Source organism: Coregonus lavaretus, assembly GCF_964263955.1.
Source record: "Coregonus lavaretus genome assembly, chromosome: 20".
NCBI classification, from domain to species: Eukaryota; Metazoa; Chordata; class Actinopteri; order Salmoniformes; family Salmonidae; genus Coregonus; species Coregonus lavaretus.
The window spans coordinates 33,765,476-33,792,672 of NC_140007.1; the positions used below are offsets into that span (position 1 = coordinate 33,765,476).

Genomic DNA, 27,197 nt, shown 5'->3' on the forward strand with positions numbered 1-27,197 from the left:
ACCTCCTTCCCTCAGAAAGAGCATTGAAGATGGGTCGTGGCTGGGTCTTCCAGCATGACAACAACCCAAAACACACAGCCAGGGCAACTAAGGAGTGGCTCCGTAAGAAGCATCTCAAGGTCCTGGAGTGGCCTAGCCAGTCTCCAGACCTGAACCTATGGTATTATTTTATGTATCATTAAGGTAAATGTAGGGTGAGGTCAAAGGTAAAATTATAATATTAGTAATAAGCATGGATATGTTGTAAAATTAAAAACCTATATGCCTTAAAATGTTTATGGATTGAGAACCAGTTGAAGGGTTAATACAGGGCAGAGACATTTATGTGTTTTTCATAAAACTCCCTGCAGCTGGTCTGGGAATGTCAATGACGTGATGGCTGTGTGGAGATTGAAGTAACAATGGAACTAGTGTTATAATTTCTTTATGCTTATGACCTTATGACCTGACACATGGCCACATGCACATCATCTCAGGGGCCGGGGAGGATGATAAATGATAAATGTTTAATTGTATGTGGTTGAGAATGGGTTATGGATGACATGTATAAATCATGTTTAAGTATGAATGGATATGTTTTATAATGTGTTATGAAATGATAATGGTGAAACAGAATGAACATGAATGATACTTTGTACTCCAGATGCATGCCTAGATAGTGAATATAGTCAATACAGAGTCTGATTGTTCTTTAACGTACGTATGTGCATAATATTTTGAGTCATGCCACTAATAAGATACAGTGGCCCCACTTAGAGAAGCGCAAGTAGCCAACATGTGATACTGAAAGAAGCTATTCATTCACATAGGGAGGAACTAGCAGCTGTATCAGTGTGGCTATGCATGTGTCTGTATAAAAAGGAGCGCTCCGGTTCAGGACAAGCAGTTGTTGTTCCATGGAGCAAGCTCAGGCTTTGTTATGCAATAAAGTCTAAATTCTTGAATTCACAAGCTCCGGTGTCTTGAGAGATATTTTTTAGTTGATTATCTATTAGTCAAATATTTCTACCACGACAAACCCAATAGAAAATCGTCGGAGGGAGCTGAAAGTCCGTATTGCCCAGCGACAGCCCCGAAACCTGAAGGATCTGGAGAAGGTCTGTATGGAGGAGTGGGCCAAAATCCCTGCTGCAGTGTGTGCAAACCTGGTCAAGACCTACAGGAAACTTATGATCTCTGTAATTGCAAACAAAGGTTTCTGTACCAAATATTAAGTTCTGCTTTTATGATGTATCAAATACTTATGTCATGCAATAAAATGCAAATTAATTACTTAAAAATCATACAATGTGATTTTCAGGATTTTTGTTTTAGATTCCGTCTCTCACAGTTGAAGTGTCCCTATGATAAAAATTACAGACCTCTACATGCTTTGTAAGTAGGAAAACCTGCAAAATCAGCAGTGTATCAAATACTTGTTCTCCCCACTGTACATGCATTCTAACAGTCTTGATTTATAGGACCCTTCCCACTATATTATATGATAAAATCCCAACTTAATCTGCACTTGTGAAAATGACAGTTTTAAATATTCTACAGCTGTAATGTCAATCAAATAAAACGTTATTTATATAGCACATTTCTTACACAAATGCATTTCAAGGTGTTCAGTCATGCATTTAAAGGCATGAGGCAGTTAAACATCCATCTTGGCAGGTCTATAGGTGACCAGGGGATTCTCTCTACCACATGCGAATGCCTCCGTGGAGCTCATAAGTGTAGCCATGCAGCCTATTTTGGCAGTTCACAATATCAGCCATACGGATGTGGAATGCGAGTGGAGGAAGCCAGCCGTGCCCAACCAGTTGCAGTCAGTGAAGGACCTGTACCCGGCCGAAGACTAGAGGAGGATCTTCAGTGTGTGACTGTTTCCTTCAGCGAAAAAAATTATTCACAACCAGAGCATTTTCATAGTTTTGGCAAGATAACAGACCAATCTGAGATGTGTAAATAGTAGGTCAAGAACCAAGGACTGCCATGACCCAAACACAGCATAATGTAACAGTAACAAGAGTAATGCATGGCCAAAGACAGGACACAGGTTCATGTTAAAATGATTGCTGTTTAATTGATTGGTACATTAAGTTAAATCAAACAAGTGCAAAAAAATTCATAACTGGCTGACCACAACATACCAGTTTAAAGTGGTTCCACACGGAATTTAACAGGTTACAGACACACTGAAACCAAAGACACAAGTACAGACATTGTTCCAGCTTTAGCAGAGACTGCATTAACAGTAAACGCTGCATGTTGACCAATCGGAAATTACCTTTACATTTATATTGCGCAATATGTAACGCTTCAGCGATACAGATTGAATAGAGCCACTACAGTATACTTCAAAACACATGAATACTTCATTTTGTTAATTCAATGTGCTCCTCTGTTGGAAATAATGGTTTCCAAGATCAAATGAAAGATGACATTCTGGAACATGATTTGCATTCCATTTTGAAAACATAGCAAGTAAAAAGCATTAAAAATGTGGTTGTCTTGTTTGGTTATGTTGAACACCGCTCTGCTTAGTAGGGTACATTGACCAGAATAAAGCTAATTCAAATTCACTGTAGGCTATACAATAGACATCCAACTCTAAAAATATTCTTCATTACACTTTTATTTGCAACTTTCTAAACTTCTTAGCATAATAAATAAGAACCTGCTTTCGTAGGTCTCCCGAGTGGCGCAGTGGTCTAAGGCACTGCATCGCAGTGCTAGCTGTGCCACTAGAGATCCTGGTTCGAATCCAGGCTCTGTCGTAGCCGGCGCGACCGGGAGACCCATGGGGCGGCGCGCAATTGGCCCAGCGTCGTCCAGGGTAGGGGAGGGAATGGCCGGCAGGGATGTAGCTCAGTTGATAGAGCATGGCGTTTGTAACGCCGGGGTTGTGGGTTCGATTCCCACAGGGGGTAGAAAAAATAAAAAAATAAAAAATATGTATGCATTCACTAACTGTAAGTCGCTCTGGATAAGAGAGTCTGCTAAATGACTAAAATGTTAATGTTAATATGAAGCAACCACTAGTTTTATGCCCACAAGTGCTATTAGATCTCACACAACATATTACATCTGTTATTTTCATTAACAAAGAAAAAACAGGACAGCCTGTAAGAGACAACCAAGCAATGGAATAAAAAGGGCAGTGGAAAATGTCTGTCAAGATAATACAAATTAAATAAAGGGTACAACTGCAGAATGTTTGGTATTTTCCATTGCTAAGGCATAGTGAAGAATCCAGAGCACTTTGAACATTCAAAACACACTAAGTTGAGCCTGATATTACTGAGAGCTACAGGTGTCCTGCCTATAGAACACCACGACCCAGATAGTCTTGCACTGTTGTGAACGTCACTTTGTAAATTTACTCAAGGCAGTAATTCAACTGTTAGGTATGATGTTATATTACAAGTGGTTGAAAAGCAGATCTCCAATACATTTGCGCAATCTGCTTAAATCAGTCGGCAGAATTAATCTTACACATTCAATGTGAGCCAGTTACACCCAAATCCAGAACAGTTTAGAGTGAAAATGTGTCACGGAAACATGATTCATCTCTGAAAATAGACATTGGAACATTACAGGCATGTATTTTTCCTTTTTAACTTCTCATTAAAACAAAATGTATTTACATCTTTTTTTAAATAAATCTTTCATTGGCTTATCTACAGTAGAACTCCAAGACAATACAAATAGGCTTTAAGTGCAAATAAATATTCAGAAGCTGGATCATGAGCCAGAGTCCTTGATCCCTCAAAGAACTAGCACACTTTACAAAATAAGTATACTGCATCAATTCCATGGTCTCCTTATAAAACCAACCTTTTTAGATTTACCTGATATTTACACAATTAAGACTTGTCCAAGGCCAATGACTACAGCTAAACTTAGTGAAAGCCCATTGATTCTCTTTGAACCAGATTTTGTTCATGAACTCGAGGTTACGTTCAACACATCTGCAACCTGGTCTATGAAACCATTGTTGACCTTTGGTGGTATGACATATCAAACTGCATGATATATTGTGAGTGGGTTTTTTTTATATCGCAAAGGATAAGATTTCCTTAAATGTCTTTATTTCAGAGGGGGTAAAACTGGCTTTGTGATGCATGGTCGCCCTGAAGAGCAGCTGCCATACATATGGGGGAATTTTAACATCAGAATGTAGGCAATGAGATAAAGCAGGCTTAGATTAAGTAATGAAGTTAGGCCACTCCTTATGCACAAGCTTCCAAATGGGAGTGAACCAATACATTCTTCATCGTGAAGTTCCTAATCATCACGTAATAGAGCTTCCTTTGAAAGGATATGAACCATTCCCGGTGTCTGGGAGGGGCTGCTGTATTGTTGAGCGGAAGGGTAGTTGATTCGGGGGCACCGTCATAGCAGCCCGTTCTCCGTGACTTCTTTCTCAATTAGCAGGAGACGACTAAGGTAAAGTAGGCTACTTGGCACTACAAAAATAGAAATAAAATACAGTTAAACATCTCCCAAAAATACATTTCTTTATATACTGATAATAGCTATCTGCCCAGCTAAACAAAAACAAACGTGGACCTGTGGAACACAAACTGGGTAAATATGTTGGACTTTGACACATATGACTGAATAGCTGCCACAACATGACAGCTTGAAGCCAAGATGGAGATCATTATGGTTCAGTTCAAGGTTCATGCTCACCCTTCAAAAAAACAAAACATTTTGCATTTCACTGCCAATTCATTCTCGATCACATACCAACCATCTTTTATTATCTCAAATTAAATAAAAATGGTGTGCTCAGAAGCCCATCTTCTTACCATGGCCGAGGATGCTACAACTCATTGTCTTCAGAGTTTTTAGTGGCCACATTTCCTGAGTAGCCACTTCGAGAGCTGTAACCCAGAAGTCGAGCACTGGTCATCATGACTATTTCTCACCCTTAGAAAACCGCCACCATTGCCCACCACCTAAGTGACTACCCATCTAGACCTCTTCAATGACAGACACACCAACCAGCTCAATGCTAAAAGACCAATCCATTTCTGACATGGCCATTGCCTTCACTTTGCTCCACTACTGTGGCTGGTCTGCGTGTGTATTGATATCAAACACCAGAAAGCTTTACAAACATAAATCATGCAGCATTGGTAGAAACCGGCATTGGTGGCAACGATGCGAGTGTAAGAACACATGAAACTGAGCTCCAAACATTTTAGTGAGCTATGAAGAAAAGAGGGAGGAGCCATGACTGGAAGCAAGCATTGGTTGGATGTTAGTTAATGAAATGAGAACTTCTTACCTTCGTTTAACTTTGTAGAATACAAATACCGCAAGACAAAGAAGTACGACTAGAAAGAAAAAGAAGTATGAATCCATAAGGTATTATTCTGTTTAACATCTGAAGTAGTTCATTTTTACTTGGCATACATTTTAAAACCCAAACATACCTGATCCTTTTCCTTATTGTGAATATAATGGAAAAATAATATTGGCATGACAAGTGGTATTGTTATAGGTCTGTATGCCAGTAACAAAAGCAAATTACAAATAACTGTCAGTTCTGCACAAGAAACAAAATACTCCCAAGGTATTAAAAAGCCTACACATTGGTGAGTATATGTTAGAAAATTAATTAATAGTACAGCAACAAGTACACAATTGTTGAATGATAACTTGATTTGAAAACAAAAAAGTTGCCAATTAAATGAATCTCTTCATCAGAAGAATAGTTCTGTGAATTTGACTATTTTCCCACTTATTAGCATGATGCTAATGTTACATCACTAATGTTGGACTGCAATAGCCTATGGTATCTTCCATGATTGATAGTTGTTATCCATGTAGCTCGTCATTCAAAAACAACTTCTGCTGCAACTTACCAAGTACACCTACAACACAGCCTGCTATTAACCCAGTGTTGTCTGTAAATAAATAAGCATACACAGAAGGAAGGAAGGTGACATGAATTTGCAGTGAAGGTGAGTCGTCACTAAATAGCCTAAATACTGCTTGAACCATCAAAGAGAACATCATATACTGTACAACATCGATAGATAGCAACTGAGTGATAGCTAACTGTTGTAACAACATCATATACAACATCAATAGACAGCAAATAGGTAATAAATATTGGTTGTAACAACATTAGGGATGGGCACAGTTATTCGAATATGAATGGAGTTGTAGACATTTGACAGGGAGCGCAGCAAAGTAGCCTCCATTTTCCTAGCTACTTTAGTTAGCTAGCTGGCTACTGTGGCTAGCTGGCTACTGTAGCTAGCTAGCAAAACAATGATTTGATGCAGTCAAGGCAATATAAGAAATCATGATACACAAATTTGTTGCAGCCTTAAGTTATCTAACTAGCGCGAGTCGGTTTGGCTACTTTCTCTCTTTCCCTCTGTGCCACACAGACTGTCAGATCGCAGCACACCTGATTCTCTCTCGAGTCACGCGAGCAAGTTTCCATTGACGTAAACAAAAATAACATTCTTTAAAACATGTATTTCGACTATCCGGATATCCGAAAAAATATGATATTATTTGAATACTGAAATAATTTCAAATGCCCATCCTTACATCATATACAACACCAATAGATAGCAACTGGGGCATAGCTTACCGCTGGGCTTCGGGGTTTGATCAGTGGGATCAGGTACATGCTCTTCTACATAAAGAAGTGATATTTGGGTTAACACACTCACAGGAAACTGACGTTAGATAAAACAAATCAAAAGAATGTAGTGAAAGAATGAGGTGGTGTTGGTGGTAGAGCTCGGCGATATGGAAAAAAATATCCATATTGCGATGCATTTCCTGAATTTATGTGATAACGATCAATAAGTTAATAACAATGTGTAACTGTTTTTTACAAAATATTATTATTATCATCAATCTTTAAACTACTAGTTTGATGGTTGAAGCCATCAATTGTCCGATTAACAAATCACCCATATTAGCAAAAATGTCATTTCAAACTCCACATTTCTCTAGTAAAGACTACTTTTCGAAATGAACGATATCAGCAAAATACCTGCGATAAGTGATCGGTATGATGGGTGTAGAGAATTACGTTTATCATTCCAGATCTAGTTAGTGGCATGGCACACTGGTGAACAAATTAGTGTTACATTTCAACACATCCAATAGTTTATTTCCGTGTTAGAGGTAGGCCAAGAGCTCACATAACTCAAGATAGGATTCAGCCGTTTGTGAGGACAGTGATGATTACTTCATGCATTTGATATGGGTTATGTTTTTCTCCATGACTACTTGACAGGTACATTGTTACATATTCAGATCACAATCTATCCTTTGTTTCAGGTGAAGGAGAGTCTGATGGAGAAAAGCCACCATAAACTACCACTGGATGCCAATCAGATTAAATTTGAATGTATAATTCAAGTGTCAATGAAAGTGTAGACAAGCATATCACTTTGGACACAACTTACTAGGGGAATGTAGTGAGCATATTAGGCTGAGTATACTTCACAGAACCAATGATGATTCTGCACCTCAGCCACAGACTATGACATGTAACTTGGTGTTGAGGTCCTTCCAAAGCCTCAGACAGACACCACTGGGTTATTGTATTACCACAAAGGATCAAAGGTTAGGCTAATACAATGAGTTAAGGTGTTAGGTGCAAAGTGTTAGCATAATATCTTCTCTCTATCAACACTAAAACATGTGAATTCAGGTCATTCAGCTGTACAACAGGCACTCTCTGATTTCCTGTAGGTTAGGTAATGCTATGGAGAAGAACATGAGGGGTCAGAAGCAAAGCCACTGCTAGGCTATATACAGTATACTGAGTGTACAAAACATTGAGTTGCACCCCCTTTTGCCCTCAGCATAGATTCTACAAGCTGTCGAAAGCGTTCCACAGGGATGCTGGTCCATGTTGACTCTAATGCTTCCCACAGTTGTGTCAAGTTGGCTGGTGGACCATTCTTGATACACATGGGAAACTGTTGAGCGTGAAAACGCAGTAGCGTCTGGCACCTACTACCATACCCCATTCGAAAGGCACTTAAATTAATGTGTCTTGCCAATTCACCATCTGAATTGCACACTTACACAATCTATGTCTCAAGGCTTAAAAATCCTTCTTTAACCGGTCTCCTCCCCTTCATCTACACTGATTGAAGTGGATTTAACAGGTGACATCAATAAGGGATCCCATCTAGTACCAGGTCAGACCCCCCGTTGCCTCCAGAACAGCCTGAATCCTTCGGGGCATTCAACAAGGTGTCGGAAACATTTCACAGGGATGTTGTTCCATGACGACGCGATGGCATCTCGCAGTTGCTGCAGATTGGACGGCGGTACATTCATGCTGCGAACAGCCCGTTCCATTTCATCCCAAGGATGCTCTATTGGGTTGAGGTTTGGGGAATGCTCAGGCCACTCAAGTGAACTGAACTCGTCATGTTCCAGGCAATGTTTCTCCACTCCTCAATTGTCCAGTGTTGGTGATCACGTGCCCACTTGAGCCTCCTCTTCTTGTTTTTAGCTGATAGCAGTGAAACCCGGTGTGGTCTTCTGATGCAATAGCCCATCCCTGACCAGGATCGACGAGTTGTGCGTTCCGAGATGCCGTTCTGCACACCACTGTTGTACTGTTTCATTATTTGTCTGTTTGTGGCCTGCATGTTAGCTTGCACGATTCTTGCCATTCTCCTTCGACCTCCCTCATCAACAAGCTGTTTTCGCCCACAGGACTGCCGCTGACTGGATGTTTTTTTGCTTTTCCCACCATTCTCGGTAAACCCTAGACACTGTCGTGCGTGAAAAGCCCAGTGTGTGAAAAGCCCAGCTGCTGTTTCTTAGATACTGGATCCGGCGTGCCTGGCACTGATGATCATACAACGCTCAGTCACATAGGTCACTCGTTTAGCCCATTCTAAATGTTCAATTAAACAGTAACTGAATGCCTCGATATCTGATTTATATAGCAAGCCATGGCCACGTGACTCACTGTCTGTAGGAGCGATCCTTTTTCATGAACGGGTGGTGTACCTAATAAACTGACTGAGTATATACACTTGAAGTCGTAAGTTTACATACACTTAGGTTGGAGTCATTAAAACTTGTTTTTCAACTACTCCACAAATGTCTTGTTAACAAACTATAGTTTTGGCAAGTTGGTTAGGACAACTACTTTGTGCATGACACAAGTAATTTTTCCAACAATTGTTTACAGACAGATTATTTCACTTATAATTCACTGTATCACAATTCCAGTGGGTCAGAAGTTTACATACAGTGGGGAAAAAAAGTATTTAGTCAGCCACCAATTGTGCAAGTTCTCCCACTTAAAAAGATGAGAGAGGCCTGTAATTTTTATCATAGGTACACGTCAACTATGACAGACAAATTGAGGAAAATAAATCCAGAAAATCACATTGTAGGATTTTTTATGAATTTATTTGCAAAATATGGTGGGAAAAAAGTATTTGGTCACCTACAAACAAGCAAGATTTCTGGCTCTCACAGACCTGTAACTTCTTCTTTAAGAGGCTCCTCTGTCCTCCACTCGTTAACTGTATTAATGGCACCTGTTTGAACTTGTTATCAGTATAAAAGACACCTGTCCACAACCTCAAACAGTCACACTCCAAACTCCACAATGGCCAAGAACAAAGAGCTGTCAAAGGACACCAGAAACAAAATTGTAGACTTGCACCAGGCTGGGAAGACTGAATCTGCAATAGGTAAGCAGCTTGGTTTGAAGAAATCAACTGTGGGAGCAATTATTAGGAAATGGAAGACATACAAGACCACTGATAATCTCCCTCAATCTGGGGATCCACGCAAGATCTCACCCCGTGGGGTCAAAATGATCACAAGAACGGTGAGCAAAAATCCCAGAACCACACGGGGGGACCTAGTGAATGACCTGCAGAGAGCTGGGACCAAAGTAACAAAGCCTACCATCAGTAACACACTACGCCGCCAGGGACTCAAATCCTGCAGTGCGAGACGTGTCCCCCTGCTTAAGCCAGTACATGTCCAGGCCCGTCTGAAGTGCATTTGGATGATCCAGAAGAGGATTGGGAGAATGTGATATGGTCAGATGAAACCAAAATAGAACTTTTTGGTAAAAACTCAACTCGTCATGTTTGGAGGACAAAGAATGCTGAGTTGCATCCAAAGAACACCATACCTACTGTGAAGCATGGGGGTGGAAACATCATGCTTTTGGGCTGTTTTTCTGCAAAGGGACCAGGACGACTGATCCGTGTAAAGGAAAGAATGAATGGGGCCATGTATCGTGAGATTTTGAGTGAAAACCTCCTTCCATCAGCAAGGGCATTGAAGATGAAACGTGGCTGGGTCTTTCAGCATGACAATGATCCCAAACACACCGCCCGGGCAACGAAGGAGTGGCTTCGTAAGAAGCATTTCAAGGTCCTGGAGTGGCCTAGCCAGTCTCCAGATCTCAACCCCATAGAAAATCTTTGGAGGGAGTTGAAAGTCTGTGTTGCCCAGCGACAGCCCCAAAACATCACTGCTCTAGAGGAGATCTGCATGGAGGAATGGGCCAAAATACAAGCAACAGTGTGTGAAAACCTTGTGAAGACTTACAGAAAACGTTTGACCTGTGTCATTGCCAACAAAGGGTATATAACAAAGTATTGAGAAACTTTTGTTATTGACCAAATACTTATTTTCCACCATCGTTTGCCAATAAATTCATTAAAAATCCTACAAAGTGATTTTCTGGATTTTTTTTCTCATTTTGTCTGTCATAGTTGACGTGTACCTATGATGAAAATTACAGGCCTCTCTCATCTTTTTAAGTGGGAGAACTTGCACAATTGGTGGCTGACTAAATACTTTTTTTCCCCACTGTATACTAAGTTCATTGTGCCTTTAAACAGCTTGGAAAATTCCAGAAAATGATGTCATGGCTTTAGAAGCTTCTGATAGGCTAATGGACATAATTTGAGTCAATTGGAGGTGTATCTGTGGATGTATTTCAAGGCCTACCTTCAAACGCAGTGACTCTTTGCTTGACATCATGGGAAAATAAAAAGGAATCAGCCAAGACATCAGAAAAAAAATAGTAGACCTCCACAAAAAAAAGTGCAAATCGATCCCAGAACAACAGCAAAGGACCTTGCAAAGATGCTGGAGGAAACACGTACAAAAGTATACATATCCACAGTAAAACAAGTCCTATAATCAACATAACCTGAAAGGCCGCTCAGCAAGGAAGAAGTCACTGCTCCAAAACCGCCCAAAAAAAAAAACTGACTACGGTTTGCAACTGCACATGGGAACAAAGATCGTACTTTTTGGAGAAATGTCCTTTGGTCTGATGAAACACAAATAGAACTGTTTGGCCATAATGACCATCGTTATGTTTGGAGGAAAAAGGCGGGAGCTTGTAAGCCGAAGAACACTATCCCAACCGTGAGGCACGGGGGTGGCAGCATCATGTTGTGGGGGTGCTTTGCTGCAGGAGGGACTGGTGCACTTCACAAAATAGATGGCATGAGGAAGGAAAATTATGTGGATATATTGAAGCAACATCTCAAGACATCAGTCAGGAAGTTAAAGCTTGGTCGCAAAAGGGTTTTCCAAATGGACAATGACCCCAAGCATACTTCCAAAGTTGTGGCAAAATGGCTTAAGGACAACAAAGTCAAGGTATTGGAGTGGCCATCACAAAGCCCTGACCTCAATCCTATAGAAGATTTGTGTGCAGAACTGAAAAAGCGTGTACGAGCAAGGAGGCCTACAAACCTGACTCAGTTACACCAGCTCTGTCAGGAGGAATGGGCCAAAATTCACCCAACTTATTGTGGGAAGCTTGTGGAAGGCTACCCGAAACTTTTGACCCAAGTTAAACAATTTAAAGGCAATGCTACCAAATACTAATTGAGTGCATGTAAACTTCTGACCCACTGGGAATGTGATGAAAGAAATAAAAGCTGAAATAAAGAATTCTCTACTATTATTCTGACATTTCACATTCTTAAAATAAAGTGGTGATGTGATCCTAACGGACCTAAAACAGGGAATTTTTACTAGGATTAAATGTCAGGAATTGTGAAAAACTGAGTTCAAATGTATTTGGCTAAGGTGTATGTAAACTTCCGACTTCAACTGTGTGTGTGTGTGTGTGTGTGTGTGTGTGTGTGTGTGTGTGTGATATATATATAAATAAATAAATAAATAAATAACATTAGATTAGGATTGTGCCAAGCAGTATCAAAATGCTCTTAACGTGGACTGTGGTTATCTTTGTAGTAGCTGCAGTAGCCACAGTAGTGGTGGTAGTAGGGGGCTTTGTTGTAGTCAGAAGGGCTATAAAGACATTACATATAATTAGGCCACTAACTATTCTTGTCCGGTCTGTCACAACACTTTACTGTTGTGATCCCTCAAATGCTTTAGTCAGCCAGTGTGGTCTGAGGAGTAGAATGGTGTTGGACCAGATAGTTAGTCAATCACTCATAACATGTAAAAAGGGAAAATAAATACTTGAGGTTGCTATGCACAGGGATGTATATGGTGAAAAATAACAATTAGCATGAACATTAACACTTTTCTTATCAAAAAGGCCTCAATGTGTTTATATGAGTGGAGGTCAATTCCATTAAACATGCCAGTTTGCTGACACATTGGTCCTCTGTTCCTACACACCAAATGATGCACAAACTATCTGAGCTAAAATATAGGCTAAAGTGTGTTAAATAACAAACACTGAAATCAGTCTTACCTTTGCATGTAGGGAAAGGAGCTGACCAGCCTTCTATTTCACAGGTCAGACTGGCTTGTCCCTCCATCTCATATCCAGCGTTGCACTTATATGTCACAAAAGACTTGTACGTATAGGGGGGACGGCCTTTAATCCGAACGGCATTCTCAATAACAGGAGGAGGACATGAGACCACTGCAGACGTAAACGAAGAGAGATGTCATTAGCTACTGTTTTGAGGTGAACAATGTGACCCAAGTATATTATTTATTGGTTTTAGACTACTTGAAGCAATAAACAATGTTGTTATAGTCACCCATTTATGAATCCTGCAACTAATCATTATCTAACAAATAAATAGGGTAGATTCTATTGTAAACCACTTCCTCTGAGCTTAATGTTTCTTCATGGTTTTTAGAATAGGCCAACACATTATCCATGTTTTAGACTGCTTGCTTAGCCTGTTTCATGCACATCTGTGCTTATGTTCTATTTTATTAGGCTAGATACTGTGATATTTACACATTTATCTTTCAGAGGAGGTCATCTGGAACATGCTCACGATTGTGTGGTGGAGGAAAAAAGTGGAGCCCATATAGATTTGATCAGTGTAAGCCACATGTTTCAAACTCATTCCATGGAGGGCCGTGTGTCTGCGGGTTTTCACTCCTCCATTGTACTTGATTGATGAATTAAGATCACTAATTAGTAAGGAACTCCTCTCACCTGGTTGTCTAGGTCTTAATTGAAAGGAAAAACCAAAAACCATCAGACACTAGGCCCTCCATGGAATGAATGGGAAAAAAGGCAAGCTTTCAACGTACTTTTACACTCAGGTGGAGCTGGCTGGAATTCTCCATTCTCAGAGCAGGTTATGGATTTTGTTCCAACCAGAGTGTAATCCTTCTCACAGCCATATTGCACTACATCTCCATAGTTATACGTCTCTTCAGGTGGGACAACAGGCCCACCGTTGACAATGGTGGGGGGCTTTCCACACTTCACCACTGCAGATTAGAGCACAACCGCAGTTATGATCAGTTATGAAGAGTTTTGATTTAGGCACAAGCACAGAACTGTTAAAGTTATTGTTATTTTCACTTGACATGCTCCTTCAGATGACTAACCTTCACATACAGGAACTCTGCTATCCCAGCCTCCGTCCATACAGGTCCTTACACCGCTGCCCACAAGCATATAGCTGAAAAATAGAAAGATTAGACAATATGAGACAGTATTTGGAGCTTTGCTTTTAGGACAACAAGGGTTACAACAGAGAGCTCTGATCAAAATAGTAACGACAGATAATATGCCAAACATTTTTTTAAAAACATTTTGTTAAATTTTTAGGGAAGTTTGAGTAAGGCCTATATGGAAATCACAAAATTAGGCCTACAAATGGACAGCTTTGTGAAACATGACAGTTGCCATGTTAACTCTAAGAAATCACATCTAACACTCAAGAAAGCATTCGGGGGGGGGAAGCAAATAGCCTTGCACTGACCCAGTGTTACAGGTAGCAACAACCTTGTCGCCAAACAAGATCCCCTCAGAGAGATCATAATGGCCGTTCATCACTTCTCCTGGGGAGCCACACGACTTCCCTGAAACAACCATAGAGAAAACCAGTCAGACTTTCAAAATGACAGTGGCAAAGAGTTGAATGTTAGCACAAAACAGGTCCGAATTCCAGGCTAGTATTTCAAGAAGATCTATGGATGGGCAATGAATATATCAAGTTGCGAGTGGGTAACTAAAAACATTTACAAGAATATGGCATAACTTTAAAGAACAAAAACAAAGACAATTATATTACTTTTGCATTCCAGTTTCACTTCACTCCACACGCCAGCAGTACAGGTGACTGTACGAGACCCTCCTGCACTGACATATCCAATTGCACAGTCAAAAGTGACTTTTGTTCCGTCTACAAATGTCTCTTGAGCGATGAAGGCATCTGACAAAACCATGTTTGGCCCTCCTATGGGTTTGGTGCAGTTTTGAGCTGAAAGAGGTGGAGACAAAATGGAGTTAATGTTAATGACCAAGGTGAACAAATACAGGAGACAACACCGTCAATTCAACCCATAAACTGTAGTAGTGTAAGCTTCACACCACCGTCTGTACACAGAGATGCAAAGAAATAGGATTCTGATCCCTCAAATGCTTTAGTCAGCCAGTGTGGTCTGAGGAGTAGAATGGTGTTGGACCAGATAGCTAGTCAATCACTCAAAGTGTAAAAAGGGAAAATAAATACTTGAGGTTGCTATGCACAGGCATGCATATGGTGAAAAATAACAATAGCATGAACATTAACACACATACCATCTTTTCTTATCAAAAAAGCCTCAATGTGTTTATATGAGTTGAGGTCAATTCCATTAGAAAATACAGTTTGCTGACACATTGGTCCTCTGTTCCTACACACCAAATGATGCACAAAATATCTGAGCTAAAATATAGGCCAAAGTGTGTTAAATAACAAACACTGAAATCAGTCTTACCTTTGCATGTAGGGAAAGGAGCTGACCAGCCTTCTATTTCACAGGTCAGACTGGCTTGTCCCTCCATCTCATATCCAGCGTTGCACTTATATGTCACAAAAGACTTGTACGTATAGGGGGGACGGCCTTCAATCCGAACGGCATTCTCAATAACAGGACGAGGACATGAGACCACTGCAGACATAAACAAAGAGAGATGTCCTTAGCTACTGTTTTGAGGTGAACAATGTGACCCAAGTATATTATTTATTGGTTTTAGACTACTTGAAGCAATAAACAATGTTGTTATAGTCACCCATTTATGAATCCTGCAACTAATCATTATCTAACAAATAAATAGGGTAGATTCTATTGTAAACCACTTCCTCTGAGCTTAATGTTGCATCATGGTTTTTAGAATAGGCCTACACATTATCCATGTTTTAGACTGCTTGCTTAGCCTGTTTCATGCACATCTGTGCTTATGTTCCATTTTATTAAACTAGATACTGTGATATTTACACATTTATCTTTCAGAGGAGGTCATCTGGAACATGCTCACGATTGTGTGGTGGAGGAAAAAAGTGGAGCCCATATAGATTTGATCAGTGTAAGCCACGTGTCAAACTCATTCCATGGAGGGCCGTGTGTCTGCGGGTTTTCACTCCTCCATTGTACTTGATTGATTAATTAAGATCACTAATTAGTAAGGAACTCCTCTCACCTGGTTGTCTAGGTCTTAATTGAAAGGAAAAACCAAAAACCATCAGACACTAGGCCCTCCATGGAATGAGTTTGACACCCCTGTTGTAAGCAGTTCATGTGAGCAGTTCTATATATTTTGTTAACAACCATACTTAGAATGGGAAAAAAGGCAAGCTTTCAACTTACTTTTACACTCAGGTGGAGCTGGCTGGAATTCTCCATTCTCAGAGCAGATTATGGATTTAGTTCCAACCAGAGTGTAATCCTTCTCACAGCCATATTGCACTACACTTCCATAGTTATACGTCTCTTCAGGTGAGACAACAGGCCCACCGTTGACAATGGTGGGGGGCTTTCCACACTTCACCACTGCAGATTAGAGCACAACCGCAGTTATGATCAGTTATGAAGAGTTTTGATTTAGGCACAAGCACAGAACTGTTAAAGTTATTGTTATTTTCACTTGACATGCTCCTTCAGATTACTAACCTTCACATACAGGAACTCTGCCATCCCAGCCTCCGTCCATACAGGTCCTTACACCGCTGCCCACAAGCATATAGCTGAAAAATAGAAAGATTAGACAGTTTTTGGAGCTTTGCTTTTAGGACAACAAGGGTTACAAGAGAGCTCTGATCAAAATAGTAATGACAGATAATATGCCAAACATAAAAATAAAAAAACATTTTTGTTTAACTTTTAGGGAAGTTTGAGTAAGGCCTATTTGGAAATCACAAAATTAGGCCTACAAATGGACAGCTTTGTGAAACATGACAGTTGCCATGTTAACTCTAAGAAATCACATCTAACACTCAAGAAAGAATTCGGGGGGGGAAGCAAATAGCCTTGCACTGACCCAGTGTTACAGGTAGCAACAACCTTGTCGCCAAACAAGATCCCCTCAGAGAGATCAAAATCGCCGTTCATCACTTCTCCTGGGGAGCCACACGACTTCCCTGAAACAACCATAGAGAAAACCAGTCAGACTTTCAAAATGACAGAGTGGCAAAGAGTTGAATGTTAGCACAAAACAGGTCCGAATTCCAGGCTAGTATTTCAAGAAGATCTATGGATGGGCAATGAATATATCAAGTTGCGAGTGGGTAACTAAAAACGGGAAACATTTACAAGAATATGGCATAACTTTTCTGAACAAAAACAATTATATTACTTTCGCATATCAGTTTCACTTCACTCCACACGCCAGCAGTACAGGTGACTGTACGAGACCCTCCTACACGGACATATCCAATTGCACAGTCAAAAGTGACTGTTGCTCTGTCTACAAATGTCTCTCGAATGATGAAGGCATCTGACAAAACCATGTTTGGCCCTCCTATGGGTTTGGTGCAGCTTTGAGCTGAAAGAGGTGGAGACAAAATGGAGTGAATGTTAATGACCAAGGTGAACAAATACAGGAGACAACACCGTCAATTCAACCCATAAACTGTAGTAGTGTAAGCTTCAAACCACCGTCTGTACACAGAGATGCAAAGAAATAGGATTCTGATTCTATACAGATATGACCCCACCTTGAATAGTGAGAAACATCAAGGCCAGCTGGACCATCCATTTCATCAAGGACCAACAGACGTTAGAGGGCTGCATGACGTCTTCTTTTCCTGTAACAAGCAGCAGCACACAATTTCCTGGATTGGTTGGTTTGCTTGTACTGTAACGTTTTGCCAGATCCCCACCTAAGCGGATGAACTTCTCACAATATCCACTAGCTGACTAAACTCACTGATTTACGATGGAGCTGAGCGGCGACTAGTGTGCGGACAGGAGCTCCGACGTCACATAAAATGAAGTTTTTATCAAAAACGACAGATTTCAGAACCCAAAGAATAGCACCTGTGATTTTATGTGACGCTGGTGCTTTAGTCCACACACTAGTTGCCGCTCAACTCCATTGTAAAACGTGGAGTTGAGTTTGATCGGCTAGATAAATATCCACTTGCCTCAATCACACTGTTGACAAGGAAATACACATATTACTCACAATAAGGTTTCCCTAAGGGTGGTCAGATAGATAACCTAGCTAGTAGATCAAGTTAGCTAGCTAGCTGGTAACGTTACTGGACTCGGACACAACAAGGCCAAAAACGTACTGATAAGGAGCCTACAGTTATTCCTTACTCATTACATTTACATTTTAGTCATTTAGCAGACGTTCTTATCCACTGCGACTTACAGTTTTTTAGTGAGTGCCTACATTTTCATACTGGCCCCCAGTGGGAATCGAACCCACAACCCTGGCATTGCAAACGCCATGCTCTACAGGGCACTACTACATTAAAGTAGTAGTTCACTATTTTAGATCACAATGTTAGATGGATCCTCACCCTGAAAGTAGTCTATGGGCCAGGGGAAACTAATCCATGGCTCAGATCTCTTTATACAGCCATTACAAACTTCAGCTAACATCAGCCACCGCTAGCTAAAAATCAATAAAAGTGATGGGGGCATGTGAGCATGTTGTTGTTTTATGGCCAAATCACCTTTAAGTTACAGTACCAGTCAAAAGTTTGGACACACCTACTCATTCAAGGGTTTTTCTTTATTTTTTTTACTATTTTCTACATTGTAGGATAGTAGTGAAGACATCAAAACTATGAAATAACACATGGAATCATGTAGTAACCAAAAGTGTTAAACAAATCCAAATATATTTTATATTTGAGATTCTTCAAAGTAGCCACCCTTTGCCTTGACAGCTTTGCACACTCTTGGCATTCTCTCAACCAGCTTCACCAGGAATGCTTTTCCAAGTCTTGAAGTAGTTCCCACATATGCTGAGCACCTGTTAGCTGCTTTTCCTTCATTCTGCTGTCCAACTCATCCCAAACAATCTCAATTGGGTTGAGGTCAGGTGATTGTGGATGCCAGGTCTTCTGATGCAGCACTCAATCACTCTCCTTCTTGGTCAAATAGCCCTTACACAGCCTGGAGGTGTGTTGGGTCATTGTCCTGTTGAAAAACAAATGATAGTCCCACAAAGCCCAAATCAGATGGGATAGCGTATCGCTGCAGAATGCTGTGGTAGCCATGCTGGTTAAATGTGCCTTGAATTAAATCACTGACAGTGTCACCAGCAAAGCACCCCCACACCATCACACCTACTCCTCCATGCTTCACGGTGGGAACCACACATGCGGAGATCATCCGCTCACCTACTCTGCGTCTCACAAAGACACAGTGGTTGGATCCAAAAATCACAAATTTGGACTCATCAGACCAAAGGACAGATTTCCACCGGTCTAATGTCTATTGCTCGTGTTTGTTGGTCCAAGCAAGTCTCTTCTTATTATTGGTGTCCTTTAGTAGTGGTTTCTTTGCAGCAATTTGACCATGAAGGCCTGATTCACACAGTCTCCTCTGAACTGTTGATGTTGAGATGGGTCTGTTACTTGAACTATGTGAAGCATTTATTTGGGCTGCAATTTCTGAGGCTGGTAACTCTAATGAACGTATCCTCGCAGCAGAGGTAACTCTGGGTCTTCCTTTCCTGTGGCGGTCCTCATGAGAGCCAGTTTCATCATAAAGGTTTTTGCAACTGCACTTGAAGAAACTTTCAAAGTTCTTGAAATGTTCTGGATTGACTGACCTTCATGTCTTAAAGTAATTATGGACAGTCGTTACTCTTTGCTTATTTGAGCTGTTCTTGCCATAATATGGACTTGGTCTTTTACCAAATAGGGCTATCTTCTGTATACCACCCCTACCTTGTCGCAACACAACTGATTGGCTCAAACGCATTCGGAAGGAAATAAATTCCACAAATTAACTTTTAACAAGACACACCTGTTAATTGAAATGCATTCCAGGTGACTACCTCATGAAGCTGGTTGAGAGAATGCCAAGAGTGTGCAACGCTGTCATCAAGGCAAAGGGTGGCTACTTTGAAGAATCTCAAATATATTTTGCTTTGTTTAACACTTTTTTAGTTACTACATGATTCCATATGTGTTATTTCATAGTTTTGATGTCTTCACTATTATTATACAAAGTAGAAAATAGTAAAAACAAAGAAAAACCCTTGAAAGAGTAGGTGTGTCCAAACTTTTGACTAGTACTGTATATAAAAATAAAGCTAATTTCCAGTGTCTGTGTTTAAATGTTAAAAGGTGAATCAGCAGTTACTACATCCATTTTTGGATACACATACATTTTTTTACTTATACATTAAATGATGATATCTACCCATTGATTCAGAAAAATAATATATAACTTATAAATGCCTCATGAGCTTAGTTTAACTTTTATTCTCTATCAGAACCCAAAATACAACCTTGTTTTACTCCAATGTTTGTAAAAAAACAAACAAAACTGTAAAGCCTGAAAACATGGTTAAAACTCATTTTTTTACCATGGATGGTCAGTCCTTGCATCCATAACTCCGTCTATACATTTTAGTGGTTACATTTCTCCAGCCCCATCCCAGCTTTTTACCAAAACTGTGACGTGAGACCACCGCTGATTGGCCCTTGAAGTCTTTTTTTTACTTTGGCAGATAATGTTACCCATCTTAAGAAGGTTTTCATAATTAATTTCTTTTTAATTCCTGAGTTCAGTCTCAACCCTGCCCCACCTATCCTACGCCAATTGCTGGACTTTCACATAGAGGTTACTAGGTCACGCCCAGTTCAAACCACATTTGAAATTAAACCACATTTGTTTATAAAATGTTCTGCCTTGCAATAATAAATATATAAAATAACAAAAAATAAACAGCAAAATACTTAGATTGTTATTTTTTTTAAATGAAAACCTATCAAAATGATATTTAGTACTATAATGGTATTTATTAACATAATATTATTACAAAAATAGTTAAGTGTTCTAGGCTACCCTACCCTAGAATGAGGGTTAGGGGTTAAGGCTAAAATAGGTTATAGGTAGGTTTAGGATTTCTGTATAGCACGTTGTGACATCTGCGTATATAAAAAGGCCTTTATAAATACATTTGATTGATTGTTAGGTTTAGGGTTTAAGGCAAAAAACAGTAAGGTTTATAGCTCTCGTGCTCCTCCCTGTGGCCTTGTGGGTACTACATACCTCATTCGCTACACTTGCTAAACTAATCTGAGGTAGCAACTGCGTCAGATCTACAAATCAATGAGCTAGACCTATCCATTTGGTTTGCGACTCCGTGAACCTGCACAGCATTCGCTCAATTCGATGCCTACGAAAATCGGCCATCTTGAAAAATTGGACATGTGTTTTGTTTAGGGGAAACGGATTGTCTATCAGGTGATGTCCCTGGGGTCTGAGCAAGCAAATCGAGGAATCCGCACTTGTTTGAAATGGAAAACCGTCGCGGGAGCTATTGATAAAGAAGAACATCAAGACGAAGCAGCTGCTTTACAAGTGGGATGCACTGTTGAGCGCTACATTCCGAGGGGTTCGTGCTGATTGTATGGAGATTGTAACAGCCAGTTAAATGGCGTCCCTTGACAAGGCAAGAACAAGATGTACAGTGGCCTCCAAAATTACTGGCACCCCTGACTGGCAATGCACAAACAAAACTTTAATAAATATAAACAATATAATTATAGAGATAAAATCAAAATACCAACATGTGAGAAATACTGTGCTATATTAATGTTCCAATGGAACCCACCAAAATCATTTATTGATTTAATTAAAAATCAACATCCTCCAAATCAAGGTTTCACAATTAATGGCACCCTTAAAGATTATTGTAAATAACATCTACCAAAATTAAACCAGGAATTAAATTCCACTTTTTTAAGTGTCTAAGTCTTAAGGAATCATATTGAGCCATTACATTACTTCCTGTTTCACTAGGGTATAAAAATGAGGTAACACGCATGCAATATCCTTTTGTCATCCAACACCATGAAGAAAACAAAAGAACTGGCAGTTCAAAAGAGACAGATGGTTGTAGACCTTCATAAATCTGGTAATGGCTACAAGAAGATCCACAAACGATTGAATTTACCACTGAGCACTGTCATGGCAATCATTAAAACATTTAAAATATATGGAACAGTTGAAAACCTCACAGGTAGAGGACGCAAATGCATTTTGCCCCCCAGGATAGGGAGGAGGATGGTGAGAGAAGCAACAAAATCCCCAAGAATCACTGTGAAAGAATTGCAGGCCTTGGTGGCGTCTTGGGGTCACCAGGTTTCAAAAAGCACCATCAGATGCCACCTCCACAACCACAGGCTCTTTGGAAGGGTTGCCAGAAGAAAGCCCTTTCTGACCCCAAGACACAGACGCAAGCACTTGGAGTTTGCCAAACGTCATTTAAATTATTACTGGAAGAAGGTGCTCTGGTCAGATGAGACCAAAATTGAACGTTTTGGTCAGATACAGCATCGGCATGTTTGGCGTCGAAACAGAGATGCATACAAGGAGAGGCACCTCATACCCACGGTGAAATATGGTGGTGGGTCAGTGATGTTTTGGGGCTGTTTTAATTCCAGAGGTCCAGGGGCACTGGTTAAGATTGATGGCATAATGAATTCCACCAAGTATCAGGCAATTTTGACTGACAATCTGGTTGCCTCTGCCAGAAGGCTGGGACTTGGCCGTAGGTAGACTTTCCAACAAGACAATGACCCAAAACATACCTCAAGATCCACACAGAAATGGTTCTGTGACAACAAAATCAATGTTCTGCCATGGACATCTCAGTCGCTGGACCTCAATCCAATCGAAAATCTGTGGGCTGAGTTGAAGAGGGCAGTTGATAAGCGCAAACCCAAGAATGTGAAGGATCTTGAAATGATCTGCATAGAAGAATGGTCCAAAATACCTCCAAATGTGTTCCTTAACCTTGTCAAACATTACAGGAAAAGACTCCATGCTGTTAACCTTGCCAGAGGTGGTTACACTAAGTACTAAATGAGGAGTGCCAATAATTATGAAACCTTGATTTTGGTTACATTTATTTTGTATTGAATAATTGTATGATTTTGGCAGGTTCCATTGAAACATTAATAAAGTACAGTATTTCTCACGTTGGTATTTTGAGTTTCTCTATAATTATATTGTTTATATTTTTTTAAGTATTGTTTGTGCATTGCCAGTCAAGGGTGCCAGTAATTTTGGAGCCCACTGTATGTAAGGAGAAGTGCAATATTATCTATCATAAGGAGACTTACACTTGGAATACGGAGGAGGAATGGAGGGAAATAGAGAGGCAGAGGAGTTCTAAGAGAAAGAGGGTCTGCTTGAGTCGGTTAAAAATTGTGGAAAAAAGGGAGATGGTTTGTTAAAGTAGAATGGTATAAAGTGTAAGCAGAGTGAGTTGAAGACAGTAAAAATTGAAGTGAATGAGGGCGAAGTATTGGAGGTGGTATGTGTGGTGAAGTTCTCGGAGCCCGAGGCTTGCACCGAGGGTCAGGATAAAGATGAGTCTGTGACAGTAGGAGTGACGTTTTTGGAAAAAGTGGACCCTTACCTTTTGGCTGATCCATTTGTGGTTTCAGGGTGGGTGAAAACAGAGTTGGGCGCTGTGTAATCGTTGAGGGTAACCAGAAGTGGTATTGTGATAATTGTTTGTGTTTCTGCTGGTCAGAGGGAGCAGGCGCTCCGTGTTAAACGACTGGGGGCAAGAGATGTGAATTGTTTTGCTCTCAGGAAAAGAGTGACAATGAAAGGAGTGATTACTGGGGTAGCGGTAAATGTGAAAGCTGACCAACTGAAGGGGAAGATTCCCGTTGTTTGTGATGCTCGTCGTTTGGTGCGACGCAGACAGGGTGGCGTGAGTGGAGAAACAGAAGAGTCATTGTCTGTCCTTTTGAGTTTTGATGTTGAGTCTTTGTCCGACAAAGTGATGTTAGGATATACAAGTTATCCTGTACGAGCTTTTGTGCCGAATACATTACATTGTTACAGGTGCCAAGCTTATGGGCATGTGGCAGCAGTGTGTAGGAGGGAGGTTCCTAGGTGTAAGAAGTGTGCAGAAGGGCATGAGACAAAGGAATGTGTAGCATTGGGGAAAGTAGTGGTATGTGTTAATTGTAGGGGTGCCCATGGGGCTGGGGATCAGAAATGTCTCAACAACAGGTTATGGTCAATAATATCAAAGGCTGCACTGAAATCTAACAATACAGCTCCCACAATCTTCTTATTATCAATTTCTTTCAACCAATCATCAGTCATGTGTCAGTGCAGTACATGTTGAGTGCCCTTCCCTATAAGCGTGCTGAAAGTCTGTTAATTTGTTTACAGAGAAATAACATTGTATTTGGTCAAACACCATTTTTTCCAACAGTTTGCTAAGAGCTGGCAGCAAGCTTATAGGTCTGCTGTTAGAACCAGTAAAGGCCGCTTTACCATTCTTGGGTAGCGGAATTACTTTGGCTTCCCTCCAGGCCTGAGGACAAATACTTTCCTCTAGGCTCAGATTAAAGATATGACAGATAGGAGTGGCTAGAGTCAGCTACCATCCTCAGTAGCTTTCCATCTAAGTTGTCAATGCCAGGAAGTTTGTCATTATTGATTGATAACAATACTTTTCCCACACTAACTTTACAAAATTCAAACTTGCAATACTTTTCTTTCATAATTTTTTTTTTTTTATGCATGAATACGATGGCTCACTGTTCATTGTTGGTATTTCCTGCCTAAGTTTTCCCACTTTGCCAATGAAGTAATCATTAAAATAACTGGCAATATCAAACGGTTTTGTGATGAATAAGCCATCTGATTCGATGAAAGATGGAGTTGAAATTGTCTTTCTGCCCATAATTTCATTTAAAGTACTGCAAAGTTTTTTTCCCATCATTCTATATATCATTGATCTTGGCTTCATAATACAGTTTCTTCTTCTTTTTGTTGAGTTTAGTCACATCATTTCTCAATTTGCAGTAAGTCAACCAGTCAGATGTGCAGCCAGACTTATTAGCCACTCCTTTTGCCCCATCTCTTTCAACCATACAGGTTTTCAAATAGCGGAGTATGTTTTTTTAATATGTTTTTTTTTGTATGTGTAGTGTTTGATGGTAGGGTATTTGTTATATTTATTTCTTATTTTATTTGTTTTTTTCCCAAGCAAATTATAAGGGAGTTATACTCCAGTCTAGTAGGTGGCGGTAATGCAACATTTATTGGATGCCAACCGCCGTTAAACCTCATCGAAGAAGAAGCGTTTTGTTTAGCTTTTACAAGATGGTTAACCATGACCAGAAAATGTTTAACGTTTGCATTCTGGGTCACCACAATGTTTACCCTGGCGAACAGTGATCTTGCACACAAAGTAGCCATAACCTTGTTAATAATAGTTACCTGAGGTAAGCCTACAAGGTTAACGCGGAGAGGTCTCATTGTGACGCAGAACAATGGGCTGGGAATAGAACGTTCGGAAGGCGAGATGGTGCCACGGTGCTCAATAGAACTAATATGGGCTGGCAGAGTGAAAAACGCCCTAAGAAAATGCCTGTTTTTTCGCGATTACTTCAAATCTACGGCAAGCAGCTGGGACATATGGTAATATTATGAAACTGGGCTCCATGTCAGATGCAATGAAGTAGTTTTATCAGGAAAAAATGTTAAAAGTTTCATGTGTCCAGCCTATACATAGGTAGCTACACCGCCCACAGTCGTCGCAACCCAACTCCACCGTGATGCAATTTGCTCGTAACCCAGCTACAGCTAATGGTAAAACAGCTAACGCGTTAGCAGCTAGCAACTAATTAACCAGGCTAGCAAACGTTAGCCAAATAAATAGTATGTATCTACTGCGTTACCCAGCTAAGTTATTTAGTGTATTGGGGCCCTGTTGCGGGAGTATTTTTGTGATTTTATTGAAAATAGTTAAGCAATAACGCACTAGGGGTGTGGCATATGATATGGCCAATAGAGAGCAATAGTAAGGGCGTCTTGTAGGCACCAACTCCGCCATCGTTCGTTGGAAACTACCTATAGACAGAGAGGAAGAGGTTAACTGTGTTTGTAAATTCACTCTGCCAGAGTGTGCTCTGGGCATTCGTAAATTCAGAGCGTTGTCAGATTGTCCGTTTGTAAATTCAGAGGGTTTTCGCTCTCTGTGACTTGTCGTCTTTGTTCAACTACATTGATGTGTAGTTTGAGAAAAACTCGGATATTGTCGCTGGATCAGCTTGTACCATGTTAGCGTACATTCCTTGCTAGTACTTTCTATAATAATGATAATCAATGGTATTTGGAAAAGTCTTACCTTATTGTTCAAACGGTGTGTCAACTAACTCGCTGCTCTTCTTCTTCTTCTTCAGTTGGGTTTATCGGCGGTTAGCATCCAACGTTATGGTGCATTACCACCACCTACTGTACTGGAGTGCGGGCCAGAGACAGGGAGAAACTAAATCCGTCCTGCCAGCCTAACTCACTGTTCTTGCTGTGGCTTCTTCTTCTGTGATATCGTGGCTTCTTCTTCTTCAGTGGGGTTTATCGGCGGTTGGCATCCAACGTTATGGTGCATTACCGCCACCTACTGTACTGGAGTGTGGGCCAGAGACCGGGAGAAACTAAATCCTACCTGCCAGCCCCGTTGCTCTTAAAAAAGATAACAAAATATTTGAGACTATATCTAATAACGTTCTACTCAATATACTCTTTAAACTAATTTCCTGTATCCCCTTCTCCCTCATACTAGATCTCATCCTCTCTCTTTCCCTCTGATACTGCCAACACTGTAGCAATACATGCTCCACGGTCTCTGTTTCCTGACAACAATCACACTTTCCTGTTGGATGCTTTCCTATCACATTTAATGTCTTATTCAACTGGCTGTGTCCCACCCTTAATCTTGTAAAAATGACCTCCTCTACTCTGTCCCTTCCTGCCGTCCTCCCCTCCCCGACTTTCCTATGTACTTGAAATAAAGGCCTTTCGTTATTATCTCTGTTCCACTGCTCCTGCCATCTCTGCACCATCACTGTATATATCAGGCTTTTTGCCTCTGCCTTGCTCATTGAAACTTCAACATCAACATCCGCACTACTAAGTGCTTGTTTAGCCTGTTCATGATATCATGGCGGTCCGCAAACAGTCGTTTAAGTGCATGCCACCACCTACTGTGCTGGAATGTACGATCAATCATGATCTGCCCAATTCTGTACTGCCATGAAAATACAATAAAAACCAAATGAATCCCTACTAACTTCTACCCCCCCCCCCCCCCCCCACACACACACCAAAAAAAAAACATCTCCTACCACCCTACCCCATTAAACTTTAACTATATCATGCTGAAACACTTCACCCTTAGGATTGTTCAGCATCTTTTTTACATTAGAAAAGTATTCAGACCCCTTGACTTTTTTCACATTTGTTACTTTATAGCCTTATTCTAAAATTGA

At 40.5% G+C, this 27,197-nt stretch overlaps 1 protein-coding gene across 2 annotated transcripts; it reads right to left on the bottom strand.

Annotated features, from left to right (window-relative positions):
• Positions 1–2,042: 2,042 nt before the first annotated feature.
• Positions 2,043–26,141, bottom strand: LOC311148003 (C4b-binding protein alpha chain-like). Of its 2 annotated transcripts, XM_084184879.1 has the most exons (17): positions 26,057–26,141; positions 17,415–17,504; positions 17,054–17,242; positions 16,739–16,838; positions 16,372–16,445; positions 16,069–16,251; positions 15,199–15,372; positions 14,511–14,699; positions 14,199–14,298; positions 13,822–13,895; positions 13,519–13,701; positions 12,716–12,889; positions 6,605–6,649; positions 5,862–5,903; positions 5,282–5,330; positions 4,800–4,874; positions 2,043–4,454 (listed from the first exon to the last, which is right to left on the bottom strand). In XM_084184879.1, exons 2-16 carry the CDS (start codon positions 17,488–17,490, stop codon positions 4,814–4,816), a joined length of 1,713 nt encoding a protein of 570 aa, XP_084041005.1. In that variant the 5' UTR covers positions 17,491–17,504; positions 26,057–26,141; the 3' UTR covers positions 2,043–4,454; positions 4,800–4,813. The 2 variants fall into 2 exon arrangements, with proteins under 2 accessions (XP_084041005.1, XP_084041006.1); XM_084184880.1 differs by lacking the exon at positions 4,800–4,874 and having other exon boundaries at positions 4,362–4,454.
• Between the last annotated feature and the right edge of the window lie 1,056 nt (positions 26,142–27,197).

Excerpts from the sequence above, each read along its gene's own strand:
- LOC311148003 (XM_084184879.1), bottom strand. The coding sequence starts at position 17,490 with ATGCAGCCCTCTAACGTCTGTTGGTCCTTGATGAAATGGATGGTCCAG. Across the intron at positions 16,839-17,053 it reads AGTGAAACTGATATGCGAAA|GGAAGTCGTGTGGCTCCCCA; the intron begins GTAATATAATTG and ends TGGTTGTTTCAG. Across the intron at positions 16,446-16,738 it reads GTTGCTACCTGTAACACTGG|CTATATGCTTGTGGGCAGCG; the intron begins GTCAGTGCAAGG and ends TCTATTTTTCAG.